Here is a 23,362-nt window from a genome sequence, read left to right on the forward strand (position 1 = left end):
TGAGCCAGACAGGTGCCCCATCACAGATAATTTTTAATTGAAGAAATTCTCAAAGACCCAAAAAGGCATTTATGTGTTTAGATGTCAAATGTCTTTCTTAATCCCATAAAAAAATCACCCCCAAAATATGAATTATATATACACTGAGAAGGTTGAGAAGTTACTGGATAAGCAATATCTGCTGTTATAACTCTTTCTTTCTTGACACATGATTCTTTTTTTTTAAAGATTTTATATATTTATTTGTCAGAGAGAGAGAGAGCATAACCAGGAGGGGAGCAGCAGTCAGAGGGAGAAGCAGGCTCCTCAATGAGCAGGGAGCCCGATGTGGGACTCAATCCCAGGACCCTGGGATCATGACCTGAGCCGAAAGCAGACATTTAACCGACTGAGCCACCCAGGTGTCCCTTGACACATGATTCTTTGAAAAAGTAAGATAATTGCCAATGTATCTTGGTGATATATATCCTGATTTTCTCTTCTTTAAATTAAGCAGACCTGACAGTATAGTATAACAATGTCCAAAGATGTATAAAAAGTTCAAAGCTGTCTTGAATACAACTCTATCAGTGGAAGAATCTTAAATTGGTTAGGTGTGGGTAAATGTGGAAGAGACTGTTGCAAAAAGTGTAATGGCTTAGAAACTATCCTTGTACTGGGAAAACTTAATCAAAGCTTGCCCTTTACCTGTGCACTGAAATCTTATGGTTGGCTGAAAGAAGCAGCAAAGGTTTAAAAAAAAAAACGTTGGTTCAACAGATCCACTTAAGAGAGGATTCCAGCAATGTTCATAAATTTTACAAGTTTAACAAATACAACTATTATACCTCCAAAGACTTTTAGCAAGTTCTGTTAAAATCACCCCAAATCAAATGGCTCAAAATTCTTTAACAAGCCAGGACTGTGCTATAAGATTTAAAGATTCATTTCTTCCAAAATCCCCCCTGGGGAATTACTGCTACCTTCTTTATGCCTGTTAACTAGTTAGGTACAATTTTATTTTCTAAACCAATGAAAGCAAAAAAAAAAAAAGACTGCAAAGAAAGTATAAACCACTTCTTAGCAAGCTCTTCAACATGCAGCATCAGAGGTTTTTTTTGTTGAAGTTAAGACAGCATCTAATTCTGTTTTTCTTCTCAAGATTTATCTACCTTCCAAGGTATACCAACCAAATAACAAAATGACTTACTGATAGGAAATAGTAGCCAATAAAGCATGAATTCTTATATATAAGTGACCAGAGTCTGGGATAACTGTTCCAAGTTTAACATGGTCGGAAAGAGGGAGAAAGGGAAACAAAGCTCCTAGTGATCCTCAGTTGAATTACCAAATTAAGCACAAATATAGAAACCATTCAAAGCCAAAAACTTTATGCAAGATTTATGATGCTCACAATTCTTCACTCTACATAAATTCTTGGAAGGTCAGGACTTCTGTCACTGAAAAAAAATCAAGTAAGTCAGATGGACCTCAGATAAAGACTGGCAAATATAAGAAACCATAGTCATGAAGTTTTGGGGGTACATTTATAAAATTCAATAGTTATAACAACAAATAAAGTATCTTTTTCTTTGTTAGCAAGCAATTCCTCACCTGCTTGTGTGCGTGATCATAGGAGTTGATATGGTTGTCAAATTCCTGATGTTTCTGATATTGCTTATCACAGAGTTCACAGTAAAAGTTGGCTCTGAGGTCTTCCAATGCTTTGGCAATTGCCTTCTCTTTGTCAACATAATCCTATAAAAACCACAAAATACAAACAAAAAATGAACTTGGTAGAATTTAAATGAATGTTATAAAGAGGCAGTCTTATCCGAAGAGAGAAAAGGGGGCTTATTTAGTGGTACCAGTAAAAGCCAGATGGAACACAAGTGGCAATCTGGCAGGGTAATTTGTGTGTGGTTGTACTGATAGTTGTCTTCATTTTTTTTTTTTTTTGTAGCCATTGTATTTTATTCAGTAAACTTATACTATTAATTAATCCACATATTTATCATGTTTGGGATGCCATTAATGATCAAGGATTTTAGGCAACTTACTGTATTGAAATATCTAAATTAATAGTTGTCTTCAGGGGCACAGACGCTTAACCAACTGAGCCACCAGGTGCCCCCCAAAAGAGTTTAATTTTACTTTGCCTTTTGGCATTATGGTGGCACCCCCTACTCCTACTCCTGGCTTAAAAACAAAAAACAAACAAAAAACAAAAAAAACCCCAACCAACCAGAAATACACAACACTTCTTTTTTTTTTAAAGTAGGCTCCACGCCCAGCGTCACTGACGTCCAATGTGGGGCTTGAACTCACAACCCTGAGATCAAGAACTGAGCTGAGCTCACGATTCAGACACTTAACCAACTGAGCCACCCTAAAAATCACAATTTTTATTGCATTGTAGAAACCACAGAAGTAAGTATAATCCTCAAAAGAGGCAATACAAAACAAAACAAAGCAACTTATCATCTGAAACTGAAATCAGGGCTGTGATGGGCAAGGGCTCTTCTAAGGACATGTGCGTGACACTGAAGCTTGGGGTTTGAGCAAGATGGGGGAGCGAGACCAGAGAAGTCTCAGTAATAAATGAAAGAACGTATAAGTAGGCTGGAGAGTACCCAAGGACCTCTGCATCTTGGCAGAGAGAATCAAAAATACTCTCAGAAAGCATCCTCCATTTTAGCCCTTTAACATTTTCCTAGATTAAGATCAACAAAATTGGGGTTACAATCAAAGATTACTACACACACGAAAGAAAATAAATATATCTATAGGGCACCTGGGTGGCTCAGATGATTAAGTGTCTGCCTTCAGCTCGGGTCATGATCCCGGAGTCCTGGGATCGAGTCCGGCATCAGGCTCCCTCCTCCTCGGGGAGCCTGCTTCTCCCTCTGCCTCTGCCCCCCTCTCTCTGTCTCTTATGAATAAATAAATAAAATCTTAAAAAAAGAGAGAGAAAGAAAAATCTTCTATAAGCGAGAGTCACAGGAAACAAGCAACAGATTTAGGCACTCCAAATCTCAGATATTGGAATAGTCTGTTATAGAATATAAAGCAACTATAAAATGTTTAAAATATAAAATGGAATTACAACAACGAGCAAACATAAAATATATTTTAAAAACTAGGCAGACTGTAGGGGCACCTGGCTGGGTCAGGTGGTAGAGCACATGACTCTCAATCCTGGGCTTGTAAATTCAAGCCCCATGCTGGGTGTACAGATGGCTTAAAAATATATATATATTTTAAATAAACTCTTTAAAACAAACAAAAAACTAGGGGTGCCTGGCTGGCTGGCTCAGTTGGTAGAGCATGTGACTTGATCTCAGGGTCGTGAGTTGAAGCCCTAAGTTGGGAGTGGAGCCTACTTAAAAACAAAACAAACAAAACAGGAAAAAAAAAACAAAAAACCCTAGGCAGACTGTAGAAAGACCCAATATAAGACTTTTAGAATTGAGGGCGCCTGGGTGGCTCAGATGGTTGAGCGTCTGCCTTCGGCTCAGGTCATGATCCCAGGGTCCTGGGATCGAGTCCCGCATCGGGCTCTCTGCTCCTTGGGAGCCTGCTTCTCCCTCTGCATCTCTCTCTCTCTGTCTCTCATGAATAAATAAATAAAATCTTTAAAAAAAAAAAAAAAAGACTTTTAGAATTGAAAAACCTAACTGTAAAAAATAAACCAAAAAATTCATCAGCTACTTAGAGGATGGATTAAAAAAAGCAGACCAGATACAGCTCAAAAAAGATATGGAGGTGGGGTGGCGCCTGGGTGGCTGAGTCGGTTGAGTGTCCAACTTTTGATCTCAGCTCAGGTCTTGATCTCAGGGTTGAGAGTTCAAGCCCCGCACTGGGCTCTGTGCTGGGCTTACTTAATAAAAATAATAATAATAATAATAAATTTTTAAAAAACGTAGTAGGGAAGTGAAAATGTTCTGGAATTAAATGGTAGCAATGGTTGCACAAACTTACAGATTGTACTAAAAACCACAAGGTGAATTTTGTAGTATGTAAATTATATCTCAATTTTACAAAGATGTAGTAAACAAAAACAGGTAAAAGACTGAAATTACTTAGAATGTGGCACAGAGACAAGGAAACAGATAATATGAAAAAGAGGTCTAGGAGCCATGAAGAATATGATAAGAATATTAACATGTGCATAACTGGAATCCCAGAAAAAGAGAATAGACAGCAGAGATGAGAAAAATATTTGAAGATGGGCGCCTGGGTGGCTCAGTTGGTTAAGCAACTGCCTTCGGCTCAGGTCATGATCCTGGAGTCCCTGGATCGAGTCCCGCATCAGGCTCCCTGCTTGGCAGGGAGTCTGCTTCTCCTTCTGACCCTCCTGACCCTCCCCCCTCTCATGTGCTCTCTCTCTCAGTCTCTCTCTCTCAAATAAATAAATAAAATCTTTAAAATATATATATATATATTTGAAGATATAAAGGCTGAGGATTTTTCCAAACTAGTAAGACAACTCCATAGATAGAGGAAGCACAAAGTATACCACGCAGGCTAAATAAAAATATGCACCTAGACACACTGAGTGAGACTATAAAGGGACCATAGACCATCAAATCATAAAATACCCAGGAAAAAAAAACATCACCCACAATCAGATTGACAGCAGATTAAAAGCAACAACAGAAGGTAGAAGACAGTGTGCTTCAGTGTGCTGAGAGAAAATACATTTGTATACCAACTGACCTATTTTTCAGAAATGAAGAAAAGAATTTTACCACCAACAGATTCATTAAAAAGAACCTTCCTAAAGCAGTATTTCTGAAATCATAGATTATGACTCACTAGTGGGTCACAACATTAATTTAGTAGATTGTAACAGGCATGAAAAGGGGAAAAAATAGCAAAATACAGAGTGTATTTCACATAAGGGTAAATATTATCTTGTAAAACTTTTCAGTTGTAAGTGGTTGCAATATTAAACGTTATTTCTTACTGTGGGCCTGAAAGTCATGGTCTCCTTAAGCATGTGCTTTAGGGAAGAAGGAAAATGATGCCGGTAAAAAGGTCTGAAATCTGAAAGTAAATGTTAAGCAATAAAAAATATATATATATATAATAACAAAACAACACCTAGTTTGCAGGACTGAAAAAGGATAAAAGCAAAATGCTAGCTGATATGGCCAAGTATAACAGAAGATGGCATTCAAAGTTTAAGTGTTCTAGAGTCTTTCTACTAATGGAGATGAAGTTAACTTTAAACTTTGTGAAACTAAGCATAATTTACATTAAAATTCCAAGGGTAATTATTAGAAGAATAGAAATAGTAAAGGGGGAAGAAGTAAGAAAACTTCAATTTTATAAAGGTAAGACATGTCAGAAATATCAGGAAAATAGAAGGTAGAAAGACAGATTGATAAGTAATCACAAGAAACATAAATGTACTAAGAGGCAGAAAACAAAACCCAACAACGTGTTGATTACAAGGACTTAGAAAGTTGGAAGTTAAGATAGAAAAAGATATGCCAGGCAAATACTAACCAAAATAAAGCTGGAGCAACTATATTAATACTCAACTTTTTAACTTAAAAATTTTTTTTTTGTTTAAGTAATCTCTACACCCAATGTGGGGCTCGAACTCACGACCCTGAGATCAAGAATCCCATGCTCTGCTGACTGAGCCAGCCACATACCCCATCTTTTATAGACTTTAAGGCAAAAAACATTACTTGAGACTGTGGCCAGTTATGGAGTTAAATATTAAGAAGTTATTCTCCAGGGCGCCTGGGTGGATCAGTTGGTTAAGTGACTGCCTTTGGCTCAGGTCATGATCCTGGAGTCCCAGGATCTAGTCCAGATTGGGCTCCCTGCTCAGCGGGGAGTCTGCTTCTCCCTTTGACCCTCCCCACTCTCACGCTCTCTCTCTTTCTCTCCCTCAAATAAATAAAATCTTAAAAAAAAAAAAGAAGCTATTCTCCAACTAAGTTGCACTGCTAATTTGAAAAGCCAACATAGATATGCTGGTTATCCATTGGTCTTTACAAGGTTTTGGCTAAAAACTGTAAGACTGACCCAAAAAGGTGGTCCAATTTGCCTCACCAGTTCCACTTAAAAACTAGATACCAAATGACATCTCAAAACAAGCTGAGTACAGGTGAACTTTGAACAACATGGTTTTGAATTGCATGGGTCCTCTTATATGAGGATTTTTTCCAATACATATATGGAAAAATTTTGGAGATTTGCAACAATTTGAAAAAACAGATAAACCACATAGTCTAAAAATATAAAAAAAATTAACAGTATGTCGTTAATGCATAAAATATATGTAGATACTAGTTTATCATTATTACCATAAAATAGATACAAATCTAGTATAAAAAGTTAAAATTTAGGAGTGTCTAGGTAGCTCAGTCAGTTAAGCGTCTGACTCGATCTCAGCTCAGATCTTGATCTCAGGGTCTTGAGTTGAAGCCCTGCGTTGGGCTCCACACTAGGCATGGAGCTTACTTGAAAAGAAAAAAAGTTATAATTTATCAAAACTTACGTGCACACTTACAGACCTTACATGGTACCATTAGCAGAGAGAAATGTAAACAAATGTAAAGATAATGTATTAAATCATAACTGCATAAAATTAAACGTAGTACATGCTGTACTACTGTAATAATTTCATAGCCATCTCTTGTTGCTACTGGGAAGAGCTCAAGTGTTGCAAGTGTCCACTTACAGCTATGTGTGATGCTAATCATCTCTGCATGAGCAGTCTGGCTCTCTGGCAGGGTATTGCAATAAAAAGTGGTATCTCCCAGTTCTTGTGTATTTTTCATTATGTTTAGTGCATATTGTAAACCTCGAATAACACCACAGGACCCATACAAAGTGCCACTAGTGATGCTGGAAGTGCTCACAAGCAGAGAAAAAATCATGATATTCTAAGAAAAATTTGAATTGCTTGATATAAACCATAGATTCACACCTGCAACAGTGACTGCTTGCCATTTCAAGATAAATGAATCTTGAAATATAAGTGTAAGGACCATTGTAAAAAAAAAAAAAAGAAAAGAAAAGAAAAGGAAATCCATGAAGCTGTCGCTATAGCTGATCAGCGGGTGCAAAACCTTTTTTATTTTAATTAATTAATTAATTGAGAGCGAGCAGCGGTGGGGGGAGGGAGGGGCAGAGGAGAGGGAGAGAATCTTTTTTTTTTTTAAAGATTATTTATTTGTCAGAGAGAGAGCGAGCGAGCAAGAGCGCACGAGAGAGTGCATGTGCACACACAAGCAGGGGGAGTGGCAAGCAGAGGGAGAGGCAGGTTCCCCACTGAGCAAGGAATCCGACAAGGGACTTGATCCCAGAACCCTGAAATCATGACCTGAGCCGAAGGCAGATGCTTAACTGGCTGAGCCACCCAGGAGTACCGCAGAGAGATAATCTTGAACAGGCTCCATGCCCAGCGCAGAGACCAATGAGGGGCTCGATCTCTCAACCCTGAGATCATAACCCGAGCCAGAATCAAGAGCTGGATTGGATGCTTAACCATCTGAGACACCCAGGTGCCCCATGTTTTGCAAAACCTTTTAATCTCATATTGAAAATGCAGTTTTTGTGTGGGTTTAGGATTGCTGTAAGAAAAGAATATATTTAGACTCTGATAAGGTTTAAAAAAAAGCCAAAGGGATTATATGACAACTTAAAGCAAAAGGTGAAGGATATAAAGCTGGTGAATTAAATGCCAGCAAAAGATGGTTTGGTAATTTTACAAAGAGGTTTGGCTAAAAAATGTCAAGATAACAGGAAAGGTGGCTTCTGCCAACCAAGAGGAGCAGACAGTTCCTAGACACCATTAAGAAAATCACTGAGGAGAAAGGTTATCTGCCTGAACAAGTTTTGTTTTGTTTTTTAAGATTTTATTTGACAGAGAGAGACATGGTAAGAGAAGGGAACACAAGCAGGGGGAGTGGGAGAGGGAGAAGCAGGCCCCCCCGCCGAGCAGGGAGTTCGATGCGGGGCTCGATCCCAGGACCCTGGGACCATGACCTGAGCCGAAGGCAAACGCTTAACGACTGAGCCACCCAGGCGCCCCTGAACAAGTTTTTAATGCAGACAAAAGTACTCTATTCTGGGGGGGAAATGCCAAAAGGACATTTATTAGAAAGGAAGAGAAGCAAGCACCAGAATTTAAGGCAGGAAGGAATAAGCTAACACTACTGTTTTATGCAAATGCAGTTGGGTTTATGATCAGGATTGCCGTTACCTATAAAACTAACCCTCGGGGTGCCTGGGTGGCTCAGTCCTTAAGTGCTGCCTTCAGCTCGGGTCATGATCCCAGGGTCCTGGGACCGAGCCCCGCATCGGGCTCCCTGCTCAGTGGGAAGCCTGTTTCTCCCTCTCCCACTCCCCCTGCTTATGTTCCCTTTCTCGCTGTGTCTCTGTCAAATAAATAAAATCTTAAAAATAAAAATAAATAAAAATAAAACTAACCCCCAAGCCTTGAAGGGAAAAGATAAACACTAGCTGCTAGTCTTTTGGTTGTACAACAAGAAGGCCTGGACAAAAAGAATGCTTCTTGAGGGGCACCTGGGTGGCTCAGTCGTTAAGCAACTGCCTTCAGCTCAGGTCATGATCCCAGAGTCCTGGGATAGAGCCCCGCATCGGACTCCCTGCTCAGCGGGAAGCCTGCTTCTCCCCCTCCCACTCCCCCTGCTTGTGTTCCCTCTCTGTCAAATAAATAAAATCTTAAAAAAAAAAAGAATGCTTCTTGATTGTTACCATTGATGCTTTGTCCCTGAAGTCAGGAAGTACCTTCCAAGTAATGGATTGCCTTTTAAAGTCCTTTTGATATTTGACAATGTCCTTGGCCACCTAGAACCTGATGAGTTCAACAGCAAAGGCATTGAAACAGTCTATTTGCCCCCAAACACAATGTCTCTAATTCAGCCTCTGGATCAGGGGGTCATTATACACAGTATACTACAGAAAGGATTGTCAACACTATGGAAGAAAGAACCTCAAAAAGGAGAACATCATGAAAGTCTAGGAGGATTATACCACTGAAGATGCCACTGTTGTTACAGAAAAAGCCATAGAGCCATAAAAGGCCCCAAACAATAAATTCCTGCTGGAGAAAACTGTCCAGAAGTTGTGCATGACTTCACAGGATTTACAATACAGCTAATCAAGGAAATCACGAAAGAGATTATAGATATGGGGGGGAAAAAAAGGTAGTGGTGAGGAAGGGTTTCAAGATACGGATTTTGAAGAAATTCAAGAGCTAAAAGACACCACACCAGAGGAATTAAGAGGAGATAAGTGCTTCCAAACTAGTGCAATAAGGAAGGAAACGTAGAAGAAACAGTACCAGAAAACAAAGTGATAGTACACTATCTGGAAGAAGGGTTCTGATTATTCAAGACTGCTTTTGACTTCTTTTACCACATGGACACATCTATGATATGGGCATTGAAACTAAAGCAAAGGGTAAAAGACGATGTACAGAAACTTTTTTTTTTTAAGAATTTTATTTATTTGAGAGAGACAGAAAGAGAGCATTGGCAGAGAGAGGGAGAAGCAGACTCCCTGCCAAGCAGGGAGCTCGACGCAGGGCCCGACCCCAGGACCCCGAGACCGTGACCCAAGCCAAAGGCAGAGGCCCAACTGACTGAGCCACCCAGGTACCCTAGAAACATTTTTTAAAAAATGAAAAAGCAAAAAAAGTCAGACAGAAATAATGACTTATTTCTGTAAAGTTACACCAAGTGTGTCAGCCTCTTCCATTTCCCCTTCTACATCTTCCACCCCTGATAGCAAAACCAATCCCTCCTCTTCCTCCTCAATGTGAAGACAATGAGGATGAAGACCTTTATGATAATCCACTTCCACTTAATGAACAGTATATAATCTTTATGCCGTACAGTTAATAAACTTACCTCTTGTGTATGTGTGTGTCTTTGTGTGAAAATGGAGTAACTATATGGCAAGAATTATGTGAGATGTTTTTATGTCACCATCATCACCTAAGTATTCATTATGAAGGACATAATGTACAAGATTAGTATGGAAGTGGGCAGACTATCCTTACACAGGAATAAGGTAAGTGACATTTGATAGGAAATTAATAATGTATTGGCTTTCTTACTATTTTATAACTTCGCTTTCAAAGAATTATATTATGTACAGTATGGCTCTCTCCCTTGTAACTGGAGAAGCTGAGTATCACCTCAGATAAAAATATATATTTTAAATGTAACAATGTTTCTACTACTTTATTATGAATATGACTGCTGTATGCCATAAAAATTTTATAACCATTCATTAGTGTATAGGCTAGACTACTGTGAAGCAATCGTATTGATTACACTAGGCTAAAATGAAGCAATCATACTCCTGCTTCATTGTTATCAATTCACGAAGTGTTATACCTGTAAATTAATTTCTTTTTCCACATTATCTTTTCATTTCTGATGTCTAATATTAGTAATAAGTATAACATCTACAGTTTTATATCACATAATATTGATGTAGGTACTGACAGATGGTTCATCTTATGAACAGAGGACATGGGATGCCTGGGTGGCTCAGTCAGTTAAGCATCTGCCTTTGGCTCAGGTCATGATCCCAGGGTCCTGGGATTGAGTCCCGCATCAGGGTCCTTGCTCAGCGGGGAGCCTGCTTCTCTCTCTGCCTGACGCTCCCCTGCTTGTGCTCTCTCTGTCTCTGTCAAATAAATAAATAAAATCTTAAAAAAAAAAAACAACAGAGGACATAAACTTACAGTATCAATAAATACAATACGGTACTATAAATGTATCTTCTCTTATTTTAATATTTGCTTTTCTCTAGTGTATTTTATTATATGAAACAGTATAGAATACATATAACATACAAAATATGTGTTAACCGATTGTTTCTGTTCTTGGTAAGGCTTTTGGTCAACAGTAGGCTCTTACTAAGTAAGTTATCACACATTTTTGATGTGGGGAGGATCATACTCCTAACCCCTTTGTTGTTCAAGGGTCAACTGTGTATTCATTTGCTATAAGGTAGTACAGAGGAATGAGAAGAGGAAAGGAATGATAAATGATGACTTGTTAGCCTTTTACAGCAGGGGTAGATAAATTAGTCTCACAATTAGTAGATCCTTCTAGTTAACAGATCTAAAGATAAGTCTCATTTCAAAGGCTTCTAAAATTGGCCTTTCTTCTATTCAGTTTTGTATCTTCCGGATACACTTTGAGGGCAGTTCCATCATCTACCATTTCTCACATGAGCTACTTAATCAGCCAGGATGAACCAGTTTGGATAAATTTATTAAAACTAAAAAGTGAATATACAGCATATTATAATTTTTGCCATATTCAACCATTCACCATAATTTTAAAAAAGATTTTATTTATTTTTTATCTATTTATTTTAGAGATGGAGCGAGCGCAAGCAGGAGGATGATCAGAGGGAGAGGGACAAGCAGACTCTGCTCTGAGTGCAGAACCCGACACAGGGTTGGATCCCACAGCCCTGTGATCATGACCTGAGACAAAATCAAGAATCAGACGCTTAGGAGCTACTCAGGCGCCCTTCATTCACCCTAATTTTTGCTAGGCACTCTGGGCAGTTCAGTTTCATTTTGTCTGGCTTTATTAAGCAACTTGTGGATATTCTCCCTTAGCAGTGGTTTTCTTAGAAAACTCACTTTCTCAACTTGCCTTAAAACCAGGGTTCAGACATGTGATCTTCCCATCAGATGTATCTGCATAAGACTTTGATTTAAAAGTGAGCAGTACAAAGAAGCAGGTGCCAAGCAGAACCCATCCTTCTAGTTAATGGTGGTTACATAAGCATATTTTAATTCAACGTTGGTTTTTATTTAATTCTACAAGATTACTGTATAAAAAATAGTGTTTAAATAGATTTGGAAGATTTACTTTTCCAAAAAAGAGATCAGAAGACTGGATTAAATAAAACACACACCCCCACATTTAAATACTGATTTAAAAGAGATTCTTCATTGTATCTCAAGCCTCAAAATAGGAATCACATTCCTCCTTCCTAAAGTATGTCCTTTAAAATCTCTTTTACGAGGGGCGCCTGGGTGGCTCAGTTGTTAAGAGTCTGTCTTCGGCTCAGGTCACGATCCCAGGGTCCTGGGATCGAGCCCCGCAACTGCCTCCCTGCTCAGCGGGAAGCCTGCTTCTCCCTCTCCCACTCCCCCTGCTTGTGTTCCCTCCCTCGCTGAGTCTCTCTCTGTCAAATAAATAAAATCTTGATGATGACAGCTTTGTAATAGAGCTTGAAGTCCGGAATTGTGATGCTGCCAGCTTTGCTTTTCTTTTCCAACATTCCTCTGGCTATTCAAGGTCTTTTCTGGTTCCATACAAATTTTAGGATTATTTGTTCCATTTCTTTGAAAAAAGTGGATGGTATTTTGATGGGGATGGCACTGAATGTGTAGATTGCTCTAGGTAGCATTGACATCTTCACAATATTTGTTCTTCCAATCCATGAGCATGGAACATTTTTCCATTTCTTTGTGTCTTCCTCAATTTCTTTCATGAGTATTTTATAGTTTTCTGAGTACAGATTCTTTGCCTCTTTGGTTAGATTTATTCCTAGGTATCTTATGGTTTTGGGTGCAATTGTAGATGGGATCAACTCCTTAATTTCTCTTTCTTCTGTCTTGTTGTTGGTGTATAGGAATGCCACTGATTTCTGTGCATTGATTTTATATCCTGCCACTTTACTGAATTCCTGTATGAGTCCTAGCAGTTTTGGGGTGGAGTCTTTTGGGTTTTCCACATAAAGTATCATATCATCTGCATCATCATCAAGACAGTATGGTACTGGCACAAAAACAGACACATAGATCAATGGAACAGAACAGAGAGCCCAGAAATGGACCCTCAACTCTGGTCAACTAATCTTCGACAAAGCAGGAAAGAATGTCCAATGGAAAAAAGACAGTCTCTTCAACAAATGCTGTTGGGAAAATTAGACAGCCACATGCAGAAGAATGAGACTGGATCATTTCCTTACACCACACACAAAAATAGACTCAAAATGGTTGAAAGACCTAAATGTGAGACAGGAGTCCATCAACATCCTAAAGGAGAACACAGGCAGCAACCTCTTCGACCTCAGCCACAGCAACTTCTTCCTAGAAACATCGCCAAAGGCAAGGGAAGCAAGGGCAAAAATGAACTATTGGGACTTCATCAAGATAAAAAGCTTTTGCACAGCAAAAGAAACAGTCAACAAAACCAAAAGACAACTGACAGAATGGGAGAAGATATTTGCAAATGACATATCAGATAAAGGGCTAGTATCCAAAATCTATAAAGAACTTCTTAAACTCAACACCCAAAGAACAAATGATCCAATCAAGAAATGGGCAGAAGACATGAACAGACAGACATTTTTCCAAAGACGACATCCAAACGGCCAACAGACACATGAAAAAGTGCTCAACATCGCTCGGCATCAGGGAAATCCAAATCAAAACCTCAATGAGATATCACCTCACACCAGTCAGAATGGCTAAAATTAACAAGTCAGGAAATGACAGATGTTGGCGGGGATGCAGAGAAAGGGGAACCCTCCTACACTGTTGGTGGGAATGTAAGCTGGTGCAGCCACTCTGGAAAACAGTATGGAGGTTCTTCAAAAAGTTGAAAATAGAGCTACCATATGATCCAGCAATTGCACTACTGGGTATTTACCCCAAAGATACAAATGTAGGGATCCGAAGGGGTATGCGCACCCCAATGTTTATAGCAGCAATGTCCACAATAGCCAAACTGTGGAAAGAGCCAAGATGTCCATCGACAGATGAATGGATAAAGAAGATATGGTATATATATACAATGGAATATGCAGCCATCAAAAAGAATGAAATCTTGCCATTTGCAACAACGTGGATGGAACTGGAGGGTATTATGCGGAGCGAAATAAGTCAATCAGAGAAAGACATGTATCATGTGACCTCACTGATACGAGGAATTCTTAATCTCAGGAAACAAACTGAGGGTTGATGGAGTGGTGGGGGGTGGGACGGATGGGGTGGCTGGGTGATAGACATTGGGGAGGGTATGTGCTATGGTGAGCGCTGTGAAGTGTGCAAGACTGTTGAATCACAGATCTGTACCTCTGAAGCAAATAATACATTATATGTTAAAAAAAAAAAAAAAAGAAGAAGATAGCAGGAGGGAAGAATGAAGGGGGGGAAATCAGAGGGGGAGACGAACCATGAGAGACTATGGACTCTGAAGAACAAACTGAGGGTTCTAGAGGGGAGGGGGGTGGGAGGATGGGTTAGCCTGGTGATGGGTATTAAAGAGGGCACAATCTGCATGGAGCACTGGGTGTTATATGCAAACAATGAATCATGAAACACTACATCAAAAACTAATGATGTAATGTATGGGGATTAACATAACATAATAAATAAATAAAATCTTGAAATAAATAAATAAAATAAAATTTCTTTTACGAGAGTCTTTTGGTAGCAAACTAATTTTCTATCTGAAAACTGAATCTATTTTTATCTCTAATTTGAAAGACATTTTTTCTGTGTGTACAATTCTATGATGATGACTGTCTGCTCTGAGCACATTTAAGATTCATTAGATTCTAAAAGAACTTTGGGGACGCCTGGGTGGCTCAATTGTTAAGCGTCTGCCTTCGGCTCAGGGTCCTGGGATCAAATCCCGTGTCGGGCTCCCTCCTCAGCGGGAAGCCTGCTTCTCCCTCTCCCACTCCCCCTGCTTGTGTTCCCTCTCTCGCTGTGTCTCTCTGTCAAATAAATAAAATCTTAAAAAAAAAAAAAAAAAAGAACCTTTAATAAAAGAATCAACTTTGTATTCTGACTTCTCTTTGTTACTGCCACAGTTCTTTGAAGATTATGTCTCTTTTTGTTGTTACTGTACAGTTTTGCTGTGCCTATGTATAAACTTTTTTTTTCCTTGCTTGAGATTCATTAGGCTTGCTGAATCTGTGAATTGTGTTTTTCATCAATTCTGGAATCCTTTCTCTGAGCCTCTGCCCTACTTTTTCTTTCTTTCTAAAATTCTGTCTAGATACGTATTAAGAGCTTCTCATTTTTTCTCATCTAACTCAACCTCTTTCACATATTTTCCACTTCTCTTTCTTGCCCTCCCTCTCTACACTTTGTTACATTCTGGATATTTCTTCACATGTATTATAGTTAGTATTTACATTTGTATAATCTGCTATTCAATCCTCTCACTGAGGTTTTATATGGTCTCTTGCCCTTTACTCATAATCTCAATCCTTTTTATTTCTTTAAACAAATCAAATATGCTTCTTTTATATGCTGTATGCAAACTGACAACTCCAGTATCTTCAGACTTAAGGGGTCTGATTCTGCTCTTTTTTCCCCCCTCCCCTGCTAACTCTAGCCCAGAACATCTAGTTTTTTAGTTGGGTCTATAGTAGGACTATGATCTCCTAAAATTTTGGGGGGCTTTATCTAAAAGTTCTTTGACGCTGAAAATTGCTCGAGAAGTCTGAATTTTGCTTCTTCCCAAGGGCAATATCTGCCTGAGACCACATTAAACCATGTATTTAATTTATTGTTAAAATGTCATTGATTATTTCATAAATATTTTTTCATTCTACAAAAATAATTGAGGAAATATTGTTTGCACAATCCTATTTAAAGAAGTTACTGGGATATAAACTGCAGAAATGATGAGGAAAAACTCAGCAAAAGGACCGGCAGGCTTTTTTTTTTTTTTAAGATTTTATTTATTCACTTGAGACACAGAGATACAGAGAGGGAGAGAGAAAAGGCATGAGCAGGGAGAGAGGCAGAGGGAGAAGCAGGCTCCTCGCTGAGCCAGGAGCCCGATGTGGGACTCGATCCCAGGACTCTGGGATCATGACCTGAGCCGAAGGCAGACGCTTAACCATCTGAGCCACCCAGGCGCCCCTGACCGGCAGGCTTTGAATGTATTTACACATAGAATTGAGATTCAAAGAAGCGGGGCTACTAGCATGTCAGATCACAAGGTACATGCTATATCCCCTCACAAAATAGAAATGATATTAACTACTATAAAACCAGGTAGGTAGAGACAGCAAATGGGAATTAGACGTTTGCCTATTACTGCATCTATAATAAAAGTAACAAGAATTTTATTCAAAAGCGAAGATCAAGTAACATAAGTATTATACAACCATATTAAACTGTATGCTATATACTAAGTGTATTAATATTAGGTGGTAGATGAAATGAAAGAGAATAAGACGACAAAAGTTAACTTGCCACTTCTAAAGTACAAAAATAATGGACACTAAAAGAAATAGAGAACAAAGGGTAATTTTATTAAGTTAAAGGGAACTACAAGAAAAATACAATCCATCTATATCTATCCCACAGAGTCACTGACTTAAAAAAAAAAATCTAATATAAACTAAACCAGACCTGTCACATAAAATATAAAAAAATTGGGGCACTGTCTGGTTCGGTCAGTTAAGGATGTGATTCTTGATCTTGGGGTTGTTTGAGAAAAAAAAAAAAATATATATAGTTAAGTCATTAAAAATTTTTTTCATATTGTAAAGCAAAGCAAAACCCCACTCCATGATGATTATAAGATGCACATCCAAAACAAAGCGATTCAGAAATACTGAACATAAAAAAAAAACAAAGGGGCACCTGAGTGGCTCAGTTAGATGCTCAACTGACTCTTAATTTCGGCTGAGATGATCTCAGCATCACTGGATGAAGCCCCATCACTGGATGAAGCCCTGTGTTGTGTTCAGCTTCTCACTCAGCAGGGAGTCTGCTGGAGATTCTTTCCCTCTCCCTGTTCTCTCTCCCTCTCTCTCAAATAAATAAATCTTTAAAAGAAAAACAAAAAAACACAGGGGCACATGGGTCACTCAGTTGGTCAGTGTCTGCCTTCGGCTCAGGTCATGATCCCGGGGTCCTGGGATCGAGTCCTGGGTCCAACTCCCTGCTTAGCAGGGAGTCTGCTTCTCCCTCTGCCCCCACCCCTGCTCATGCTCGCTCTGTCTCTTTCTCACACAAAAATAAATAAATAAAAACCTTAAAAAAAGAGAAAAATTAAAAAAAACACCCAAAACCCCAAAGATATACAAGGCAATATACACAAAATGAAAGCAGGAATCAAGTCTTACTTTCAACTGAGGTACAAATTACACTATAAAGCTTTAAACAAGATAAAGGGACTATATTTATAATGTCAATGAAGGCAACTCATGGTATCTAAAAACTTTAATATCTATCATAATCTAGCAGCAACATCCATGATGCAGAAATTAGAGATTTATTTTTTTTTAAAGATTTTATTTATTTATTTGAGAGAGAGAGCACATGAGGGGGGAGGGTCAGAGGGAGAAGCAGACTTCCTGCTGAGCAAGGAGCCTGATGTGGGACTGGATCCTGGGACTCCAGGATCATGACCTGAGTTGAAGGCAGTTGCTTAACCAACTGAGCCAACCAGGTGCCCGAAATTAGAGATTTATTAAAGGAGACTCAAATCATCTCTCATTTAATGACAGATCGAAAAGATAAAAATAAACAAAGACATTGAACACCTTAATGATATATTAAGGTGTGTGGCCTGAAAATAGGAGACACACCTTTTAAAGTACTCATAGAATGTTCACCAAAAAAGACCATTTAGGCTATAGAGGAAACCATAATAAATTGCAAAAAGAGATAATATAAGCAACATATATGAACACAGTAAAATAAAACTAGGAATTAACATTTTTAAAGGCTTTTCTATAAACCTGAAACCACAGAATTTCTAGGGGAAAAAATGATAATGACAACATTATTTATCAATATATACAGGTGTCAGGTGGAGCAGTGGTCAGGAAAAATACATAGGTACAATTACTTAAAGTAACAGAATAATAAAAACAAAAGCCAAACTCTGGATAAACTCTCATACATGTATACCAGGAAATATGTCTCCATTTACATAAAGTTCAAAATCACGTAAAATTGGGGCACCTGGGTGGCTCAGTCGGTTAAGCATCTGCCTTCGGCTCAGGTCATGATCCCAGGGTCCTGGGATCGAGCACCACATTGGGTTCCCTGCTTGGCGGAGAGTCTGCTTCTCCCTCTGCCCCTCACCCTGCTCATGCTTTCTCTCGAGCACACTCTCTAATAAATAAATAAAATCTTAACAAAAAATAAAAATAAAATATTCAAAACCATGTAAAATTAAACAATACATGTTTAGGGATACAAAACACATTGTAAAACCCTTTTATTTATTTTTTAAAGATTTTATTTATTCATTTGACAGAGAGAGACATAGCGAGAGAGGGAACACAAGCAGGGGGAGTGGGGGAGGGAGAAGCAGGCTTCCCGCAGAGCAGGGAGCCAGATGCGGGGCTTGATCCCAGGACCCTGCAATTATGACCTGAGCCAAAGGCAGACGCTTAATGACTGAGCCACCCAGGCGCCCCTCAACATAATTCTTATCAGAATCACAGCTGACTTCTTTGTAGAAATTGACAAACTGATTCTAAAATTCATACAGAATTGGGAGGGATCAAGACTACCCAAAACGATCCTAAAAAGGAATAAAGTAGGAAGGCTTCCCAAAAGCAAACCTTACTACAAAGCAACAATAAGCAAGACTGTGATTTTCTTTTCTTTTCTTTCTCTCTTTCCCTTTCTTTCTTTTTTAGATTTATTTATGAGAGAGAGAGAGAGAGAGAACAAGCGGGGCGGGTAGAAAGGGAGAAAGAGAGAGAGAATCCAAAGCAGACTCCCTGCCGAGAGGGCAGCCAGACGCAGGGCTCAATCTCAGGACCCTGAGATCATGACCTGGGCTGAAACCAAGAGTTGGGTCACTTAACCAACTGCGCCACCCAGGTGCCCTAAGACCACGGTTTTCAACAAGGTTCTAAGACTATGCAGTGAAGAACAATCTTTTCAACAAATGGCACTGGGACAACTGGGTAGCCACACGAAGAAGGAGTTGGAACACCTACCCAACATGACATACAAAAATTAATTTAAAAAACTTATTTCAAAATAGATCAAAGACCTAAACAGAAGAGCTAAAACTACAACTTCTTAGCAGGAAACATAGGTATAAATTTTCATGGCCTTGGATTAGACAATGGGTTCTTAAATATGACACCAAAAATACAAGCAACAAAAGAAAAAGATAATGGACTTCATCAAATTTTTAAAATTTGTGCATCAAAGGACATTTTCAAATGAAAAGACAATCACAAAATGGGAGAAAATATTTGGAAATCTGACAAGGGTCTCATTTCCAGAATTCATACAGAGTTCTTATAACAATAAAAGGACAGCCCAATTTAAAAATGGGCAAAAGATTTGAATAGACATTTCTCCAAAGGAATAATAAATGGACAATAAGTACATGAAAAGATACTCAACATCATTAGTCAAGAAAATGCAAATCAAAACCATGATTAGATACCATTTCATACCCACTAGGATGGCTATAATAAAAAAGACAAACAACAAATATAAGTGAGGAGGTAGAGAAACAAACTCTCATACACTGCTGGTGGGAATGTAAAATGGTACAAACGCTTTGGAATAGACTGGCACTTCCTCAAAGAGTTAAACAGAGAGTTAGCATATGACCAGCAATTCCATTCCTATGTAGATACCCAAGAGAACCAGAAAATATATTTACACAAAAACTTGTACAAGATGGTCACAGCAGCATTATTTATAATAGCCAAAAAGCAGAAACAACCCAAATGTCCACTAATTGATGAATGATTAAACAGACTGCAGTATATTCATTCAATGTAATATTCAGCCATAAGAAGGAAATGAAGTACTTACACATGCTATTAACATGACTGAACCTTGAACACATGCTTAGTAAAAGAAGTCAGATATGAAAAGCCACATATTGAATGATTCAACTTATATGAAATGTCCAGAACAGGCAAACCTAGAGACAGAAAGTGGTTATGAGGGGAAGAAGGTAGGGTGAGGAATGGCTGCTAAAGAGTATTGGGGTTTCTTTTTGAGTGATGTAAATGCTAGAATTAGTAGTGATGACTGCATAACATTGTGAATATGTTACGTCTTTAAGTTGTATACTATAAAATGGTAAAATGGTAAATTTTATCTCAACAACAAAAATCTATCTGAAAAAATGGAAGGGAATGATAAACACAAAAGATAGTGCCTACCTCTGGAGGAGGAAGAAATGGAATGCAATCATAAAGTTACTGATAATGTTCTTTTTCTTAAACAGAGTAGAAGACACACAAGTGTCTGTAGTTATTCTTTATATCTTACAGTTTTTTAAAAGATTTTATTTATTTGAGAGAGAGAGAGAGATAGCACGTGCAAGCGGGGGGCAGGAGGAGGGAGGAACAGAAGGAGAGGGACAAACAGACTCTGTGCTGAGTGTGGAGCCCAGCTTGAGGCTCGATCTCAGGACCCTAAGATCACGACCTGAGCCAAAATCAAGATTTGGATGCTTAACAGACTGAGCCACCCAGGAGCCCCTTATTTTACACATATTTTAAAAATATCTTATCAGTATTTAATAAAATACTCAGGGTGTCAAAATGGGACTGCGTTTCTTTCCTGTTAAAATTTAAACCTATTTAAATTTAGAGCCAAATAGCTCTACAACCATGTGCAAATATAATTTTCATAAAAATGAAATTAAAAAAATAAAAGAATGGAAGGTGACATAAAGGAGGCAGTGAATGCAGAGACTCCTCTTTAAGAAGTTTAGTTCTAAAGACATGTAAAAAGAGAAGATGGTAGCTACAGAGAGTGGAAGTCAATAGAGTTGTTTTTTTAGTTAGTGGTTCTCTTCCCCCACAAATGTGTGAGCATGTTTACTGGTGAAAGGAAAAGAATGAATAATGAGAGAGGCTGCCAAGGTTATACCTTTATTTTTTAAAGATTTTATTTATTTATTTGACAGAGAGAGAGAGAGCACAAGCAGTGGGAGTGGGAGAGGGAGAAGCAGGGCTCCCCGCTGAGCAGGGGGCCTGATGTGGTGCTCGATCCCAGGACCCTGGGATTATGACCTGAACTAAAGGCAGATGCTTAACTCACTGAGCCATCCAGGCGCCCCAAAGGTTACACCTTTACAAAGATGTCAAGTCCTTTTATAAGACAGAGGTGTAAGATTCAGAATTCATAGGTAGGAATTATCCTTTGATGGATGGTGAAAGGGGAGAAATATTTAAGGACAGGATTATTTGGGCCCAAGTTTGATGGTGGATATTACAGGCAGATGAATGCACTCTCACCTAATGGTCCAAATTTTCTTCGTTAAATTTTCTATTAGGAATAAGGGAAGGTGGAGGAAGGACAAGGGCAGTTGAGGGGAGATGAAGGCCTGAGAACCAATGCTTAAAAATGAAAGCTGAGGGGACTAAGCAGGAAATGACATATGAAAGATTACTTGGCAGTTCTGTGAGCCCAGTGAATCAAAACCAGTCTCATACTGCATTATAGTAAAGACGTAGAAATGCAAGTATTTGTACTGACTGGAGACAGGCTTTTGATAAATAAGTAGCTATGACACAAGGATTAGGAAGAAAAGAGTTGGGATCAAAGTGTTGAGGAAGTAAAAATCTATGGTGCTTGAGAAGTACAAATTAAGGAGGGGCTAAGTTACTAAAGTCAAGCTTCCAAGGTCATGTGAAGGTGAAGAACAAATATAGTGCAATAAATAAGTGACAAGCAGGAAGGGGAAAGGGTTTCACAAATAGTACAGTTAAGAGTTGACAAGATTTCTGTGCATCTGATCAATAAAACGGGGATAAGTAATTCTTGCTCTACCCAATACGAAGAGTTCAAATGAGAAGTAATTTCTTGGGGTAGGGGGACAAAAAGAGCCTCAAAATATAATGCATAATCTTAAGAGGCTGTGAATTACTCAGCTATTTCATTTATTATTCACTTAATAGTGTAACTTTTACTTGAAAACAAAAATGTATTCTTTAGAATATTTCTTTCTTTTTTTTTTTTAAGATTTATTTATTTGAGAGAGAGAGAGAGCAGGAGAGCACAGGCAGGGGGAGCCGCAGGCAGAGGCAGAGGGAGAAGTAGGGTCCCGCTGAGGAGGCAGCCCGATGTGGGGCTCGATCCCAGGACCCTGGGATCATGACTGAGCCGAAGACAGTTGCTTAACCAACTGAGCCACCCAGGCGCCACTAGAATTTTTTTTTTTTCTTTTTAAAGATTTATTTGCTTGAGAGAGAGAGCACAAGCAGGTGCAGCGGCAGAGGGAGAGGGAGAAGCAGACTCCCCACTGAGCAGTGAGCCCGACGTGGGGCTTGATCCCCAAACTCTGGGATCATGACCTGAGCCAAAGGCAGATGCATAACCAACTGAGCCACCCAGGCGCCCCACTTTAGAATATTTCTATTTCTGACAGTATACCAAGTAAATCTGGATCTTCCCCTTACTTCAAAGAATTTATTTATTCAATTCATATTTATTGAGTACTTATGTGCCAGGCATTATGCTGGATACAGTATATATACTGGCAGACAAATAGACACAGTCTCTCTCCTCAATGCCATTTCTGCCCAAACAGTAGTCAGACTATAAACAAGTGAACAAACAAAAATTTATAATTATAAATGACAAAAGACAGTGTTACAAGAGAATAAGGCAGAGTGGAGGATTTATTTAAACTGGGTGATGAGGGAAGGTTCCTAAGCTAAGTCCTAAAGGATAAAAAAAGAACCATGTGAAAGATGATGAAACATAGTGTCATAACCACTCAGGGCCTAAGGACAGTGTTTGGACAGAAAAAGAAGGCCTATGTCCGAACATGAAGAACTCCATCTGAAGTTCAGGCCAAAAAGAAGGAACCAACAAAGGAACCTATACAGAAGCAGCAAGGGAGATAAGAAGGAGGAATACAGGAAAGTATGAAATCTTCAAAAGCAAGAGAAAAAATGTTTTAAAGAGAAAAGAATGGTCAATTGTATTCAATGCTGCCAAGAAACAGAATATGGAATAAAAGTTTTAAAAGATCTACTGGATTTAGCAAATAGAGGTGTTTTGTGGCCTTAAATAAAGTGGTTCAGCGAAAAGTGCTAAAGCCAGCCTAAATGGGTTGAATAGTGCATAAAGAAAAGGGCAAGGAGAAGAGACTAGGAAAAGAAAAAAGGAAGAGGAAGACTTCACTATATTATAATTCCGGATAAAATAAAACACACAGGGCCGCTGATCCTGGGCTGCTGGGATCAAGCCCTGAGTCAGGCTCCCTGCTCAACGGGGAGTCGGCTTATCCCTCATCCTCTGCCTCTCCCCCTCGCTCGTGTTCTCTCTCATTCTCTCTCAAATAAATAAAATCCTTATAAAACACACACACACGCTTTAATATATAGTTGAGCTCAACAAGACAGGGCAATCCCTAGATGCTTGAAGATG

General features: G+C 38.8%; 1 protein-coding gene across 6 annotated transcripts in view; it reads right to left on the minus strand.

The window, feature by feature from the left end:
• GPATCH8 (G-patch domain containing 8) overlaps nt 1-23,362 on the minus strand; it is a 116,686-nt gene that overhangs the window by 23,819 nt on the left and 69,505 nt on the right. For all 6 annotated transcript variants that reach the window (XM_032396660.1, XM_032396659.1, XM_032396662.1 and 3 more), the window contains one exon: nt 1,594-1,737. In XM_032396660.1, coding sequence (XP_032252551.1) covers nt 1,594-1,737 — 144 coding nt within the window. The remainder of the gene's footprint in view (nt 1-1,593; nt 1,738-23,362) is intronic.

The sequence above is a fragment of the Phoca vitulina genome, unplaced genomic scaffold (assembly GCF_004348235.1).
Source record: "Phoca vitulina isolate PV1807 unplaced genomic scaffold, GSC_HSeal_1.0 scaffold92, whole genome shotgun sequence".
Lineage (NCBI taxonomy): Eukaryota > Metazoa > Chordata > Mammalia > Carnivora > Phocidae > Phoca > Phoca vitulina.